This window comes from Myotis davidii, unplaced genomic scaffold (genome assembly GCF_000327345.1).
Source record: "Myotis davidii unplaced genomic scaffold, ASM32734v1 scaffold1494, whole genome shotgun sequence".
NCBI lineage: Eukaryota > Metazoa > Chordata > Mammalia > Chiroptera > Vespertilionidae > Myotis > Myotis davidii.
This window is the reverse complement of record NW_006286246.1, coordinates 4345854-4363087: the sequence shown is the minus strand read 5'-3', so window position 1 is coordinate 4363087 and position 17234 is coordinate 4345854. Positions and strand designations below refer to the sequence as shown.

The window sequence follows — 17234 nt, the reverse complement described above, 5'->3', positions numbered from 1 at the left end:
AACGGACACCAGGACTTGGGGTGACCGTGGTCCCCGCGGCATGTCAGCCGTGTGCTGGGCGTTGGCGGGTGACGTCGCTCAGTGCCGATGAAAGGAGACACGTGTGGCTGCCGAGCTTTCCGCCATCGATCCGCTGTTTAGCAGCTGCCTCTAACGAACGGGATTTGAAGTGACAGTTGCTAAGAAGATCAAGTCAAGTGACTTAATGGTGTGGCTTTCCTCCGCGAATGATTCTTATCTAGTCAAAGGCTCTACTAAACCCCGGAGCCTTGGCCACTCTGGGACCACGCTTGCAGAGAGCGTGGGGAGGTGGCTCCCGGGGGAGGGGGGAGGGATGCTGGGGAGGTGGCTCTGGGGAGGGACGCTGGCAGAGAGCGTGGGGAGGTGACTCTGGGGAGGGAAGCTGGCAGAGAGCGTGGGGAGGTGGCTCACTGGGGACGTCTGTGTTCTGTGGCACAAACACCGTGCGGACGTGTGGATGGTCCAGGGTCACGTTGGGTCGGGAAACTGAAGGACTTTCTCCACCTGCGAGGAGATCCTACCTTTATCTCCTCCGGGATTTGCATTTGATGCTTCTCCTTCTCACTTGCGTTGCTGTCTGTGCTGTTTTGGAAGATCTGCCCTCCCTAAGCATGTATTGTGTAATATATTTTTATTGGTGTCAGAGAAAACAGAGAGTGAGAGAGAGAGAAACATCAGTGATGAGCGAGAATCATCACTTGACTGCCTCCGGGGATCCAGTCCGCAGCCCGAGCACAGGCCTCAACTGGGAATCGGACCGTGAGCGCCTGGTTCAGGGTCGACGCTCAGCTGCTCGGCCAGGGCTGGCCCCGCGCGCGCATCTGTGTTTCCTTGGCCGCGGGTCGGCTTTCCCCTCCCAGGCTGGTGCTCCCACAGCCCGTCTCTTCTCTCGCCCTGGGGTGCTCTCTCCTCCCCATTCCCCGGAACCCCGACTCCTTCAGACACCACTGCTCTCAGTTCTCCTCTGACCGCTGAGTGTGACCGCGTCCCCGGGCCCGCACGGTCACACGGCTGCAGAGGCTTCTCCCGCAGGCGGGGCGCCGGGCAGCGGTGAGTGCGATCTGGGTGCGATCGTGCACAGACTCGGGGGCCTGGAGCGTGGAGCAGCCAGGCGCGGTCCCCAGGGCTGCCCTCAGTGCTGGCCGTGCCCAGGGCTCAGCTCCCGCCACGGGGCCTCCCCTGGCTGCCTGAGGCCTTGGCCGGGGCTCTCACTGTCCTGAGAGCAGGTGGCCCCGCAGGGCGCGCAGACAGCAGCGGCCGTGTGTGCCCACCCAGTTCTGGAATCACGGTCCTGTGTCTGCGTTTCCCTGCGACCCGGGTCAGGCCACCGGTGCGTGGAAGGGAACCGCGTGAGCACCGGGAGGCGGGCCCCTGGGGAACACACCTGAGGCTGCTGCCTGAGCCACTGTCTTCCCACCTCCTCACCCACCGAAAACATCCTCCCTGTACCCCATCCTTCGTCCCTCTCCTGTCCTCTAACCCCCTGAGCTCACCCCCATACCCCATCCTTCATCCTTCTCCTGTCCTCTAACCGCCTGAACTCATCGTCCTGTACCCCACCGTCTGTGTCCCTCTCCTACCCACTAACCCCCTGAACTCATCACCCCTGAACCTCATCCTTCATCCCTCTCCCGCCCACTAACCCCCTGAACATATCCCCCCTGAACCCCACCGTCCGTGTCCCTCTCCCGCCACATCATCAGGTTTCTGTTTCCCTTGAGCGTAGACGTGCTCCCTGTCCTCGCACATCCCAGACCGTGTGGGACGTTGCATTCGCTGTGTGCCGCGTTGAGTGGGAAAGTTGGGGCCCAGCCTCTCTCAGCGACTGTGCAGAGGAAGTGGACAGACAGAGAGACAGACAGAGTTCGGCAGGTGGCTGGAGAGACACCAGGGAGGGAGAGGGAGATGAAGCCCGTGCCAGCATGCGCTGTTTTCTAGACACAAGGGACTAACTAATAGCGGCTCAGCGTTCGCCCTGGGGTGGTGCATGGGGCTGAGTGCCCTGTTTTTTGCCCACATTCCTTCAACCCTGCCCACCTGCCGTGGACAAAAGGGTCTGGCCGCTCCCTTCATGGAAGCGGAAGTCCCTGCTGACCAGTCGCTCAGCACTGTCCCCGCGGCGTCCGTGACCCCTTTCCCGCGTGACGGAGGCTGTGCGTAGCCTCTGAGTCACTGCTCTGCGCCGGCTCTCGGGGACAGTCACCTCCAGCTCCATCAGTGAACATTTATGTGTGATTTCAGCAAAGGGCACCCTGGGCTGTCGGGGGGACAGCAACCCCCGAGAAGATACGTCCCGTCCTGCACGCTCTCCTCAGAGATGTCACTGCTGTCCGTCGTGTCATTCCCACCCAAGGCCACGAGCACCCAGGGAGCTCGCGTCCTGTCACGGACCTGCAGGCAGATCAGGACTCCCAGCTCTCCCCTCCGCCTTCCCTCGGGGTCGCACTCACTAAACGCCACCCCGCCCGTGCTGGGGGCCTTCAGGGCTCCGGGACCCCACGCCACACGCCGGGCTTGGCTCTCAGTGTGTCTTTTCTCCAGGGCAGCTGCTAAGCTCTCTGTTTAGCCTGGTTCCCTACAGGGACGTTTATGACTGTGCTCATATGTCCTCCCGTTTCCCTGTGGTCTATGCAGCTTCATCGACCACGTGGCCCGGCCAGAAGGGACAGTGTTTTTCACAGAATCTGCAGGGAGAGGGGAGGGTAAAACGCCGCCGCTCTGGGGGTCACAGAGCCTGTGTGGGCGCGGATGCTCACGTTAGAAATGGGCAGGTGTTATATTTGATCATCTTCAAGGAGAAAATGGTGACAAGGGAAAAGGTTGGCAGTTCAGAACTCAGCCCGTGTTTCATTGGAAAAGGCCCTGAATGGGCGTGCGTGTGTTCAGGCGTGGGAAGTGGAAACGCACAAAACTATCCTGGGGCACGCCAGCTCGGACCAAGTCGACCATTGTCCTCAAGACCCACGACCTTAAAATAGCAAGGTCTTCTCTTTTCCGTTTTGTTCTGCATTAGCTGTTGCTTTGAAATAAGTGAGAAAACAGAACGTTGAAAATATTTCAATCGTTAAGGAATTACCTTCTTGTAATACCGATGTTTGATCTCAGTCTTCCTGTGGAGGGGGCTTCTGAAGATCACAGATGTGTTAGGAACTGGGTGGGAAATGAAAACTATTTTGTATTTTATGATCATTACATAGAGAGCGGGCTTATCTAAATAAGCTCCGGCGACTGTTTTGCTATTAAAATTGGCTTGGGGCTGATCTCACATTAATATATTCAGCCCGTCTCCTTTTTGTCATAAAATTGGACGATTCATTTGCTAGCAAAAATACATAGTTATTCGGGAGATTTTTTCCCCTCCTACAAAATGTTTTAAAGGCATCCACAGTGTTTAGGCTCTGTCTGTATCAATTCACAGCGTCTCCCGAGCTTGATTTAAGGAACGGGAGCTTAGGGGGATGGGGTGGCGACACAGAGGCTTAGAGCCGCAGAGCTCTGCGGAGTCGTTTTTCATCCCAAAACTCGCCTTCCCTGCTTCCCGTGAAACATGAGCGCCTGCTCCCCTAAGCACTCGGGTGCAGTCGTAATTTTTCTTTTGACTTTGGGGAAGTTCAGGTTCTATATATTATTATAATTAAATTCCAGAACACTTACTTAAAACCTTCCAGAGCCTGGTGCTGGGAGAATGTCAGTGTAAAGCAGGCACGTGTCTGCCTTCCAGGGGTCACATCTCTGGGAGAAACGCATCGACGCTGCGATGTCAGGATGGGTCGGGAGAAATGCGTGTGTGTGAGGGGTGGCTAGTGGGTTAGCTGACCAGACTGGAACCGTGGACACAAACCATGTGGTGGTTGCCAGAGTGAAGTCGGGGGGGAAGGGAGTAAGGGAGTGCGGGGAGGGAGGCCTAATATATGGTGACAGGAGAAGAGTTGACTTTGGGTGGTGGTCACACGGTGCAACATACAGATCTTATAACATAGAAACCCACACCTGAAGCCTATATGTTCATGTTGATCAATGTCACCCCAATCAATTTGATTTTTAAAATACACAAATTAAAATTAACAGCCAACTAGTAAATCTGTTAACATGAAACATATAAAATTAGGAAAATCAACGTTCCGTGTGGTTAAGGGGGCGCTTCCCATCTGGAAGACAGGCGGGCGTGCAGAGCTCAGCGCCAGCAGGCGGTCCCTCTGAGCGCGGCCTTGCCCTCCCGCCTCCCTCCGTGGGTTGCGGTCCGCCCTTCATCATGGGGCCTCCCAGCCCTCCAGGAGCTACAGGCAGCGCCTCTGTCTTGCAGGAGCCCGGTCCTGGTTTTCCAGTGCAACCACCGCCACGTGATCTGCTTGGACTGCTTCCACCTGTACTGCGTGACCAGGCTCAACGACCGGCAGTTTGTCCACGACCCGCAGCTGGGCTACTCGCTGCCGTGTGTGGGTAAGTCTCGCGCGTCCCCGGGTGGAACGCCGGCTGGGAACAGCAGAGCTGCTGGTGGGAACCTGTCTCAGATGCACCCGGTCCCCAGCTGAGGGTTGGAGAGGGAAATGCCTGTTTGGTCACTGGGGGCAAGACACGGTGACGTTTGGATCACAGCAAAGTACACACACTGCGGCGCGGGGGGGCTGTGTCCAACCGGAAAGCACAAGGCCTGCGAGGGCCTGGGCAGCGAAAGCGCGATGGCAGGTGTCAGTTCCTAGGCTGCTCCAGAGCAGCGCTGCCCGGAACGGGAAGCTATGCGCTTCATTTGCTAGTCATTGGGAGCGCCTACACGTGTGCAAAACAACAGATAAAGGGTGTCCCAAAATTCACACAGGATGTGAATTTTGCGTGAGCATTAACAACAACAACAACAACAAAATAAAAGCCTAATTTTACTTGGTTTATTGAATCAGATTCTAATATCTGTTGCCCTTTGATTTCAATCCCTTCAATTTGATAAGCATTACTAAGGACCAATTATGGCCCAGGAGCAGGGACAAGGAAGACCAATGAAGACCACAGCTTTGCATATGTGCCAGCAAAGCCGTGGAGGCCATTTACCCGATGTGCTATTCCATACATAACCCTATACTGTATACTTTATGAATCGATAAAAAATTTACAATTTTTAATTATAAACCTGTGTTTTCTACCAAAATTACTTCTTGCGTGAATTTTGGGACATGCTTTATTAAAAAAGGAATCAGAGAAGGATGAGATGGAGCTGAAACATTTAAGATTTGAAATGTTTTTTAAATCAACATTTACAACATTGTACTTGCACTATATTATTATTATTATCTGTCTCTTTAATTGCGGTGAAGTTCATAGAACATACAGTTAACTGTTTTAAGGTGTGCAGTACAGTGGCATGTTGTGCGCTCACAACGCAGGGACCACCCGGCTCCCTCTAGATGTAGAGCGATTTTATTACCCGAGTAAAAACAACCCATGTCCATTCAGTGACCTCTTCCCGTCCCCCGTGACCCCCAGTTCATAGCGGCCACTGTGGTTAGTCTCCATGGGTTTGTCCATTCTGGATACTTCAATGAAAGGGACCAGACCACCCGTGACCCGTTGTGTCTGCCTTCTTTCGCTTAGCGCAGTGTTTCTGAAGTTCATCCGAGTAGTGGCTTGTATCTTCATTCCTTTTCGTGGCCGAATCATATTCCATTACATGGATAGACACAGTTTGTTTATCTGTTCATGTGTCGACGGGCATTTGCATTGTTTCCACCTTTTGGCGATTATGAATAATGCTGGGTCGTATTGTAATTCTGCGTTTAACCCGTTGAAGGCCTATCAAAGGACTTTCCGTAGCTGAGGCACCATTTTGCAGTACCTGCAGCAACTTATAAGGGTTCTGTTTCCTCACAGCCTCACCAACATTTGTTACTTTTCATTGTTGTCGTCTCGGTGGCCGTCCTGAGAGTGTGAGGCGGCATGCTGTTGTGGCTTTGGTTTGCATCTCCTTCCTGTCCAGCCGTGTTGAATATCTCTCAGACGCTTGTTTGCCACTTGAATATCTATTTGGAGAAATGCCTGCTCGTCCTTTGTGCATTTTTAATGGGGTTGTTTGCCTTGCTGTTGAGGAGGAAGCATTCGTTACGTATTCTGGACACTAGACCCTGATCAGATAGATGATTTCCAAACCTTCCTCCTATTCTGTTGGCTGGTGATAATGTCCCTTGATACACAAAAGTGTTTCATTTTGATGAAGTCCAGTTTCTCTTTTTTTTTTTTTCTTTCTGTTGCTGCTTGTGCTTTTGATGCCAAATTTAAGAATCCATTGCCAAATCCACAGCCATGAAAATAGACCCCGTGGTTTCATTTGATAGCTTAGCCCTTGTATTTAGGTCACTGACTAGTTTGAGTTCATTTCTGTATGTGGAGTGAGGTAAGGGTCCACGCCTCATTATGAGTTTGCTTTTATTGACTGCAGTGTGAGGAAATGTGCTTCATTGGTTCTGAGAATTGTGGCTGGAAACTGTGCGACACCTTGATTGATTGGTCAGACTGTGAGTTCAGTTTCTTTCAACGCTTAGTTCTACTATTGGTCAAAGCTTAACAGTGCACCTCAACATTCTCTCAGAGACCCAGTGGAAGTAGCTACTTGCGTCATTGGCTTTGTAACTTAGGACATTCATTTTTCAGTTGCATCTGCCAATAATGCAGTGGTTTGTAAATTAGGATTTACATAATATATGTGTCAGTATATTGTTAAGGAAAACTTATTGAAAGGTACTGCACTGTCACCTCTTTAACAAGAGGGTTCAAAAGTCAGTGAAACATTTATTTGAAGTTTGGAAAATTCTGTTTCTGTTTTTAATTTTTTAAAGAGATTTTAAAAAATGGATAAACCTTCTTCCTTCGCAAAACCAAGTAACATGGAAACATTGGAAAATATCCATTTTCAAAATTTATCTTCGTAGCCAACCTACTTGTAAAAACCAGCTTCTCGTGTATTTTTAAATTTTAAACCTTTTTCATGATAGAAAATGTCAAACATATGAAGTCACCCACTTGGTCCACCTGAACCAGGCTTTCCCATGCAGCAGCAAGTCCAGGCTCTCTCCGTGAGCCTCTCAGTAGCCTGGAGTCAGCCAATCTCTAAGGCGCTGGCTCCTGTCATAGGACACGGGCGCAGCAGTCCGGGTCTCGGTGCCGGGGGGCTCACCGTGAACGTACCGGCCTCGTTACTGCTATTTAAGCATAACCTCCATGAAACCCCGCCTTCAGTGTTTAAAATGCCACCTCCTGTTGAGAACTATCCTCTTTGACTCCTCTTTCCTTTAATGTTCAACAGCAGTAAGCAGAAGGCTGCCTGTCTGTGTGTGTTGTTATTGAAAGAGGATGTAGCAAGTGACCACAGGCCGGGCAGGGTGGGCACAGCCGGCTGTTTCCGCCTGTGCAGTGACCCTCCTACACCGCGTACTTCATTCATTCCAGGACCACTTCACATCTTCACCAGTGTTTGCCTGTACACAGTAGTCCCCCCAGACCCACGGCTCCACTCTGCAAGGTTTCACTTCTCCCCTGCTAACCACGCGGAAAATATCCAGCGGAAACATTCCAGAAATAAACAATTCAGACGCCTCCCGTTGGCACCATTCTGAGTAGCCACGTCGTAGCCGCCTATAGTGTCGCAGGGCTAGTGCTCGAGGCGCCCTGAGCTTACTCAGTACGGTCCCCAAAGCACAAGAGCAGTGAGGCTGGCAGGAGGCTGGCACTTGGGATCTGCCAGGGGGAAGCCAGAAAGCACTTCCTTTAAGTGGCAAGGCGAGTGTGGGACAATAGATGGTTTAAGAGGGAGGGAGGAGGGGGGAGAGAGGGGCCTGCATTATGAATTAAGCTCTAGCACAGGTGTGTCTGTGTAAGGAAAATCATTGTATACAGGGTTCAGTACTACCCGCATCTCGGGCATCCACCGGGGGCGGGGCACATATCCCCCATGGACGGGACTGCCGTTTTCCCAAAGCACTGACCCAACAAAATACAGTTCCGCTCGTCCCATATTGTTGTCAGGTACTATCTCAGCCTTCTTATTTTTGCTGTGACTCACATGATGTTTCCCCGTCCTATGTAAAAAGAGACTTTCCAATGTTACCCTAGAATGTTTTTATAGAAACAAACCGATTGTCTTGAGTTTGCTCAACAGAAACACTTTCCTCGTTTATCACTCGCTTGGTTTTTAAACGTCTTGCTACGTAATGGCTTCACGCCCCACCTAGTTCATATCCCAGGGCCTGTTACAGCCTCAAGGTGAGGTCCGCCAGCAGCGCCCACGGCGCTCCCTTCCTCGGCTGCCATCGTCCCTCCGGGCAGGCGGGCCTGCTTGATTAGCGCTCTCCTGAATTAATGGCTTCTTTGCAGGAACCTTGACTCTCCTTAAGTCACGTATGTGGTTTAACAGAGTTAGTTCAGTGAGAGAATGCAGCCACGCACAGGCCACCTCTGCAGAGGGAGCTAACAGCGAGGGCCTCCCCTGAGTCCTTGTAGAAGGACTCCCACTGTCCCTCCAGGGTGCCCCCTGTCCGACGATGACACGGGGCATCCGACATGCAGACCGAGGTCTGGGAGGGCCCAGTCTCAGCCTGTGCACTCTTAGTGGAGCTGAGTTTTTTCATATTTTAAGTAATATCAGCCCTAATAATACCTCCAGTAAACCACTAAGCCTCCAGTGTGAATGTTTAGCACGTTGAGCACATATCCTGGGTGCACCCAGCGCAAGGGGGAGCCAGGCTCAAGCCCTTACGCCAAGATGGAACACCCGTGCGGCCCAGGGCCAGTGATTGGATGTGGGGGTGCCTCGGTTCACTCAGGGTCAAACGGGGAGACACAGCAGCACCCCTTTCAGACGCCGTCATGGGGATGCGTGAAAATGAAGCCAGAGAAGGTGCCTTTAGGCTACATGCTGCAGACGCTCAAAATGAACATTTGCTTTTATTATTTTGGTTGTTACCTAAGCACGTGTTCCCATGGACGGTACAGATAATGTGTGTGCATCTGCGTGTATATTCGTAGAGGAACATGTATTTAGACATTCCCTAGCTGTAGACAGGCATTTCCTGTAACTCAGTGCATAAATCCACCAATTACCGGGCACTATCCACTTATCCACTAGCTGCCATCTTTTCCCCTTGGTTTATTTAACTTTGCCCTGATTCGTGGAGCGTGGAGTAAGACAGAATATAAAGTGGTAATGCCACAGAATTAGAAAATCAGTTTTTCAGACTCTCAGGAGAAAGAGCAGACTATTAGGCAGAGGAATTGATTGAACCCATGTCATTTCTGAGGCACAGTTGAGAATACTGTGGGTTCATTAAAAGCCCGTGTCAATGGCTGTGGCTCATCAATAAGACGGAAGTCACGTGTGTGCAAAGCAGGGGGGGCTCCGGGCCTGCACCAGGCCCTCTGGAAGGTGGGGTGTGGCCGGTCCCATTGGCTGGGTGCTGGGACTGCCCCCGGGCTCTGAGCTGACCCCAGCTGCTCGGTGGGAGGTGACTGGCCCTCCAGGCCAGGGCCTGGCATCGTCCTTGGTTTCTGGAAGCTCGGACCTTGTTGGTTCTCTGAAGGGAGGGCCGTTTCCCGTCCCGCCATGCCCGCTTACAGGCCCCGCCAAACGGTTCAGTTCCCGCTGGGGGCCAGCAGCTGCCTTTGGAGTACAGTTCCTCCAAGGCCATTACATGTCTCCAAGGGCATTTTATTCCTAAAGCCACCACTGCCTTTCAGTGACAAAGTTCATATCTAACAACAGATGTTTCCTCAGCTCTGGCATCCGCTCACACACACACGTGCACACTCACACACTCATACACACTCGTTTGCACAACACACACACACAAACATACTCTCACACACAACACACTCACATACACATACTCAAACATTCATGCACGCCTACTCACACACACATGCATGCACACTCACACCACATACATACACACTCATGCAGTAACTGATAAAACCTCCTTACTGTGTGGTGTCTTGTGTTAATGAGACTTCATGCATAGAAATTGCTAGAACCCACTGACCTCCAAGTAGCTCTGAAATAATAATGTGCTTGGGGGTGATTTGCATATTCATGAGGGTTTATATGTTGGTTCCTCAGCAGGACAGGGAAACAAGTTAATGTTTCCAGTGCAGCCCCAGTTAGCAAGAGGAGCGCTTTAATGCTCCGACGTCAGGATGAAATAAATATATAATATCTGGACGACGCAGCCGCCTATTTCCAGTAAAACCCGAGCCCGCCCAGGTCATCCTGGAGGTTCCCTTGCTGACTCCACTTAGGGGTCCAGGAAAGTATCGTTCTTATCTCTTTCCTCTCAAGCCTTTACTAGAAGTCGTTTCTCTTGGAGTGACATGCTTATCGAAGGAAACATCAACCAAAAGCAGCGCCAGTCCAGGAAGCAGGCGGGTGAGACCGGTTGGGGGAAGTGGTGTGATTTGGTCTGATGTCACTCCGACCCCCAACCCTCAGCTGCCAGGAACAGCGCTTTCCTGGGGTGACCAGCGACAGCGCTTCTGTCATCACTGTGTGGGCGTCGGCAGGGCCCCATCTCAAGCTGCCGCAACTGGGCAACTGGGCAACTGGGCGCCCCGGTAACAGCTTGATCTCTGCGGTCTGGAGGCGGCGGTCCAAGTCCAGGCACCACAAGTCCGGGGCTCCGAGGCCTCCTGGGCTTGCAGAGGGCAACCCCAGACTGCTCTCCGCGCTGCCACCTTCAGGCTGCTCCCCACATGGCCGCCCGGGGTTGGAGCAGGTGCTCCCCACGTGGCCACCGCCCCATGCTCTTCAGATGGCCGCCCCATTGGGCCTGCAGCCCTGGTGACCTTCGGTTGTGCTCATCTCTTTTCTTTTAAGGACACTGGTCAGACAGATGACCCTAATGGCCACCCGTTAACCTAGTCACCCTTTTAACACCCTTTTCCCAAACACAGTCACACCTGAAGGGCTGAGGGCTGGGGTTTCCATGTATGAATGTTTGAAGGACACAATCCAGTCCATACCAGCCACCTTCTTGGTTGTCAAATCAATTGTAAATACTGGGCACCCCCAAATTCAGAGACGGCCTATTGAACATGAGCCCTGTACATGAGTTCTGCTCCACAGGCTTAAACGACCTGACACGCCCCACCCCACCCCTCAGGATGGCCTGGCTCCCACCCCCAACACCATGTGCCTACACAATGCAGGGAACTTTCTGCCAATTAGCTACTTTGAAAATCAGGTCTTCCTGCCACACATTTCATGGAGGGTCCCCCGAACTTCTCCATCCTCGTGAAAGTAACAGCGGGGTGACCTCTGCGGTGGAGGCGGTCAGCCTGGCGTTTTCAGCCTTGACTCAGTCCTCGGTCCCAGATGCATCATCGCACAGCCGGGCTCCAATGGATCTGACTGGTCGCTAGAGACCCGCTGCTGTAGCGGGCGGAACCCGGATGTAAGGCTCACACCCACACGCAGCTTACTTCCTGCCTGGGTGTGGGCAGGGCTTCAGATGGGAGGCAGGTTTCCCGCAAAGCGGTGTTTCTGCCTTTTGGCTCTGCCACGGGACCTGCCACTCTCTTCGTGGTCAGACTGATCCCCAGACCCAGGACCCAGCTGGCACGGGGGAACGAAATGATGAGAAAGACATGCCTCCTCCTTAGAAACCCTAGCGTGGAAATGACACTTCCCTTCCCTGACTAGCGCATAGCCATTGGCCTGGTGTGCTGCAAGGGAGTCGGGGAAGTGAAGTCTAGATAAACGCCTGGTGCAGAGCAGAAGATTTGGATTGGACACGTGGAAGTCTCTTCAAAAGGTCTTCTTTGGGTGTTGATGGTTCAGCGTCCAGGAGGCAGATGGGCCAGGTCCTGACTGCTGTCAGCTGGTGCCGACCCCACTGCAGACCCACTTTACCAGGTGTGCAGCCGCTTTGCTCATTTAAAATGAAAAGACTGAGGGATCTCTTACCCCTCGGGACAGCATGGATGGACCTGGAAAACACTATCCTAAGTCAGTGGTCGGCAAACTGAGGCTCGGCAAACGGCGGCTGGCAAGCCACATGCAGCTCTTTGGCCCCTTGAGTGTGGCTCTTCCACAAAATACCGACTTCTGCGCATGGGCCACCAAGTTTCAATCACACTGTACGTGTGCGTCCGCACATGGTATTTTGTGGAAGAGCCACACTCAAGGGGCCAAAGAGCCGCATGTGGCTCGCGAACCGTGATTTGCCAACCACGGTCCTAAGTGAAATAAGCCAGTCAGAGGCCGAAACCGGTTTGGCTCGGTGGATAGAGCGTTGGCCTGTGGACTGAAAGGTCCCAGGTTCAATTCCGGTCAAGGGCATGTACCTTGGTTGCGGGCATATCCCCAGTAGGAGATGTGCAGGAGGCAGCTGATCGATGTTTCTCTCTCATCGATGTTTCTAACTCTCTATCTCTCTCCCTTCCTCTCTGTAAAAAATCAATAAAATATATTTTAAAAAAAAAGAAAGAAATAAGCCAGTCAGAGAAACACAAGTATCACATGATCTCACTCCTCTCTTTACTTATATGAAACTTATTGGACTCAAAGTAAAAAACAATCAAATCAATAAATGAAGAAAGTACTTACTAATAGATATGCAAGATACACTAACATCTCAGTCTCCAGGTGGTACCTTTAGATCCATAGTTCTCAAACTGTGTTCATGGAACCCTGGGAAGTGTTACCTATGTGCTGGATCTGGGATTCTTTTATATAGAAGGAAATGTGTAGGTAGCAGCAGTATGCATTATGTTGTTGCTGTTATATTAACTGATGGTCCTACTTCAGTACTTAGCAAGACCACAGGAGGCAAAATCAAAGGTCTACAGCAGCCGTGGGCAAACTACGGCCCGCAGGCTGGATCCGGCCCATTTGAAATGAATAAAACTATTGAAGAAAAAGACCGTACCCTTTTATGTAATGATCTTTACTTTGAATTTATATTAGTTCACACAAACACTCCATCCATGCTTTTGTTCCGGCCCTCCGGTCCAGTTTAAGAACCCATTGTGGCCCTCGAGTCAAAAAGTTTGCCCGCCCCTCGTCTACAGCAAGGATGGGGAATGTCTGGCCCTCAGGCCATATAAGGCCCATGAAATCATTTGGTCTGGCCCTGCCCAGGCATTAGGGGTTAGTTAATTAAATGTTTGACCTGATATAACAGGCTAATTTTTAAGTTGATAATTTTGCAAATGATGTTATAAATACCCAAATGGCCCTTGGCAGAGAAAAGGTTCCCCACCCCTGGTCTGTAGTCTTCAAGCAATAGCAGAAACGTTGTTTAAAATGGTTTAGTTGTCTAGCCCGGCCAGCGTGGCTCAGTTGTTGAGCATTGACCTATGAACAAGGAAGTCATGGTTCGATTCCTGGTCAGGGCACATGCCTGAGCTCTGGGCTCGATCCACAGTGTGGGGCATGCAAGAGGCAGCTGATCAATGATTCTCTCCCATCAATGATGTTTCTATCTCTCTCTTCCTCTCTCTCCCTGAAATACATAAAAATATATTTTAAAAATTAATAAGATGATTTAGCTGTCTTTATATTGCATTTTTAAAAGAATAAACTAGAACTACATATTTTTCATTGTTAACTAAAATAACATTTTTAAAATGGCAAAGACCAAATTTTAATTGCCCTATATAACTGAAATAGAGGGGAAACTTAAGTTTGTTACTATAAAATACTGTGTTATGGGCCTTGGTCGGTTTTGCTCAGTGATTAGAGCATGGGCCCGCAGACTGAAGGATCACAGGTTCAATTCCAGTCAAGAGCATGTACCTCAGTTGCAGGCTCCATCCCTGACCCTGGTTGGGCATGTGCAGGAGGCAACCAATCGCTGTGTCTCTCTCACATCAATGTTTCTCTCTGTGTGTCTCTCCCCCTCCCGTCTACTCTATAAAAAATCAATGGAAAAATATCCTCGGGTGAAGATTAGCAGGAACCCCTGTGTGATGGGATTTTTTAGTGGGAGCGGAAAGTAAAAGAATGCGGTGCCCTATACCCTCTCCCTCACCTCGAGGCAGTTTTCCCTCTGGGTTCCTTACTCCCTGTTGGAGTTTGAATGTGCTCGTTCAGAGACCATTTACTTTCTGTGGCCACTGCAGTGGCATCAGCTGGTCTTGCTGAGTTTTTGTCACTCGTGTGTAACTAGGCAAGTACTAAATGCTGTGGGCTCAGAGCGCTCTTGTCGGGGGAAATACCACCACCACCACCACCAGAAATTGTTCGCCTCGTACACTGCTTTAGAGCGCTCCGCGTGGGAACTGGGTGCTGGTCTAGCTACACTCAGCCTCTGCCGCTCCCTCCGCGTCCGCTCAGGGAGTAGTTGCCTATAAAGCGCGCCCAACTGCGCACGCATGGGTTTGATTCCTGGTCAGGGCACATGCCTGCAGGAATAAATCAAACTTTATTCCCTAAAGCAGACCTCGAGGCTGCACGTTTGCCATTCTTCCTTCTGATCCAGAAATAAAAATAGATCAAGGTAGAAAAAACACTGCAAAGCTGATCAGATTTGCAACCAGCTTGGACAGGACCTAAATCCTGAGCAAGTTTAAAAACCCCGCTCATCACTTCCCACGCTGCCTGCAGCCGGGGGCCCAGCCCCGGGAGAGGGAGCCCGGGTGCCATGTGCACAGCGGCTGGCAGGGTGGCTGTTCTCCCTGACCTGAGCGCCAGGCCACCGGATGTGGTTGTGCGAAAGTTGGGGGAGCACTGAAGACTGCGGGAGCTTTGTGGGGGTACTAACTGTTAACGGGTATTCTGGTCACCGGAGAGACTGATGTGAGACCCCAGTAGATAAGCATTCGGAAAATTACCAATTACATATTTAACCACGCCCAGGCATCCTGGTCTCCTGGGAAAACGGCATGCCTTTTACCAAATTGCTTATCATTGTGAATTGTTTGTTGGCATGTGGACATTTTGCAACCCTCTACCAAGCTCTCCTGTTACTTTGTACTCCAGGGCCCTAATCCATTCATCTATCTATCCATTCATCCATCCATCTACCCATCATTATCCATCATCCATCCATCCATCCATCTATCCATCCATCCATCCATCCATCCGTCCCTTGATTATGTTATCCCTGATCTCATTGCACACTATTAATAATAGAAATGCAAAAGTCAACAGATAATTTTTTTTCCAAAAGCTTCCAGTCTTATTTGGAAACAGGGACACAATAAACATGACAGTAAATTATTGATCTACTAGAGGCAGATACCTACTATATATGCTGCAATATAATGGCTCATTATTTTATTTGCTCTTAATAAATATGGCCATGATATCTTGAGACTAGGGTGTTACTTTTGCGTAATTCTCTAGAGCACCTCCTCAAGCCATAAAGTTTCCTTGGGAGGATCTGGCGTCTATTTTAAGGGAGTCTGTTCTTCTGAAATCATTGCTGAATGCTGAAAGCATGACACTTTGTTGTGTGTGCCCAGAGAATGTGTGTGTGTTGAAAGATTTGCTGCATCAGTGAACGCCTGACTCGCTGCTGTCATCAGCAGCAGTTTGGATACGTGCCGCTACGTGCTGACAACCCACAGATGTCCGAGAGCACCAGCAATATTTGATGATTTGTGCCTTTTGAGGACTTATGTGTCAACTCACTGTTCTTTTGCATTGAGATTGGAGTAGGCATTGGAACTAAAGTTGTGGGGAAATGGATTTTGCTCATCTTTAAATACATTGTTCTGCTCTATTTAATACATCATTTTCATTAGGAATAAGACTGTAAGAATCCAGTTCCGGCACACATGTAACGTGCGTGGGTTGTGTAGCTGTGCCCCGGCCGTGATGTGTTTTTATAATATTGACGTGACTTGGTCTGACATTGTGAAATCATTTACAAATTCAGCTCAGTCTTACGCTGTTACCAATGAAAGTGTGAGTGACACTCACTAATTAAATCGAGGAAAAGGGTATTCCTAAGTGGATGATGTAAACCGAAAATAAAGTTAGCAATTAACCTTATGACCACAGGATTTTTTTAAATTTTTTTTTTAAGAATGAGCTGTGTGTTAAAAGGGCATATTTCTAGATGAGAAAGACAAAAGGCCATTTGGTTGACAAATGGGCTTGGTGATCCAGTCGGTTCCATTTGCACCTTATCACAGAAAGTACGGCCCGTCTTCAATTTCACCAGGGAATGATCAGTAGGACTATTGAGCACAAGTAAATATCCCCATCTGGCCTTTAGTGTTTATCTGCTTTAATCCTCAACTTATTTTCTGGTTGTGTCATTTAGTTGATAGTCTCACACACTTTTAAGAGCACCAACATGTTTTAAAACTGAAATGCCTGCGTGACTTTACAGGTAATCATAAACTCCCCCTCCTTTCCGCCTCCTCTCCACTTCCTCTGCCCCACCCCAGTCTGGTCCATCCTTATTGCTCACCTAGAAGCTGCAAGAACCTGCCAGCAGGCTTCCAGTCTGACTGCGCAACAACCCTGCACATGTCATATCCTCGGGGGTCCCACTAGATTTATCCAAGATCTCCCCCTTCTCTCCCCCTCCTTTCCCCCTCTTCTCCCCAACCTCAATCCCTGTGCTCACAACCACCTTTGTCACAACCACAGGCCCCTGGTCTCCTCAGAGGTGAACTTGCCCAGGGCACAGGCTGCCTCCACTGCCAGAAGCTAGTTGCTGAGGGTTGGAATTACACAAACATTTTTAATGGAAGCAAAATTGGGCAACAGGGTTGCGGCCATCAGGGATTGAGCTCAGGCAAGGCAGGGCAGGCACTGTGCCCTTGTCATGGCAACCTTGTTTTAATTACTTAATCACACCCTGCGAGTACTTAATCATTTCCACGCCAGTGAGCCTGTGAGCTAAGTGAGAGCCTGCGAGCTGAGCGAGCCTGCGTCAAAGAAGACTTCTACTTGAAGTCTTCTTTGAATATATGTAACAGTCTTACATTAAGTATGCTTCATAGGGTTGCCTTGTTCTTGCTATTCTATAGACTTGGAGCTCTTAGCTCCTCAATAGCACAGGTTACTTATTAAACTCTATATTATATCTATTTATATATATTTGAATGAATGGGTAAGTAGCAATAGATAAGCAGTCTAAAATGTGAAAGATGAGAGAGTTAGTAGTGTAGTCCAGGTGTAGTGCTGGGCGACAAGCCAAGCTATTGTGCGAATGCACCAATGGGAGGCTCCAGGCAGTGGCAGGCAGTGAGCACAGGTGTTCTGCAGGGACAGTCCTGACTGG

General features: G+C 50.2%; 1 protein-coding gene across 1 annotated transcript in view; it reads left to right on the top strand.

Moving 5' to 3' along the window:
• Positions 1 to 17234, top strand: part of PARK2 (parkin RBR E3 ubiquitin protein ligase) — a 394517-nt gene that overhangs the window by 220058 nt on the left and 157225 nt on the right. Inside the window, exon 7 of the mRNA XM_006757721.2 lies at positions 4325 to 4461. Within this exon, the coding sequence (XP_006757784.1) occupies positions 4325 to 4461 (137 nt within the window). The remainder of the gene's footprint in view (positions 1 to 4324; positions 4462 to 17234) is intronic.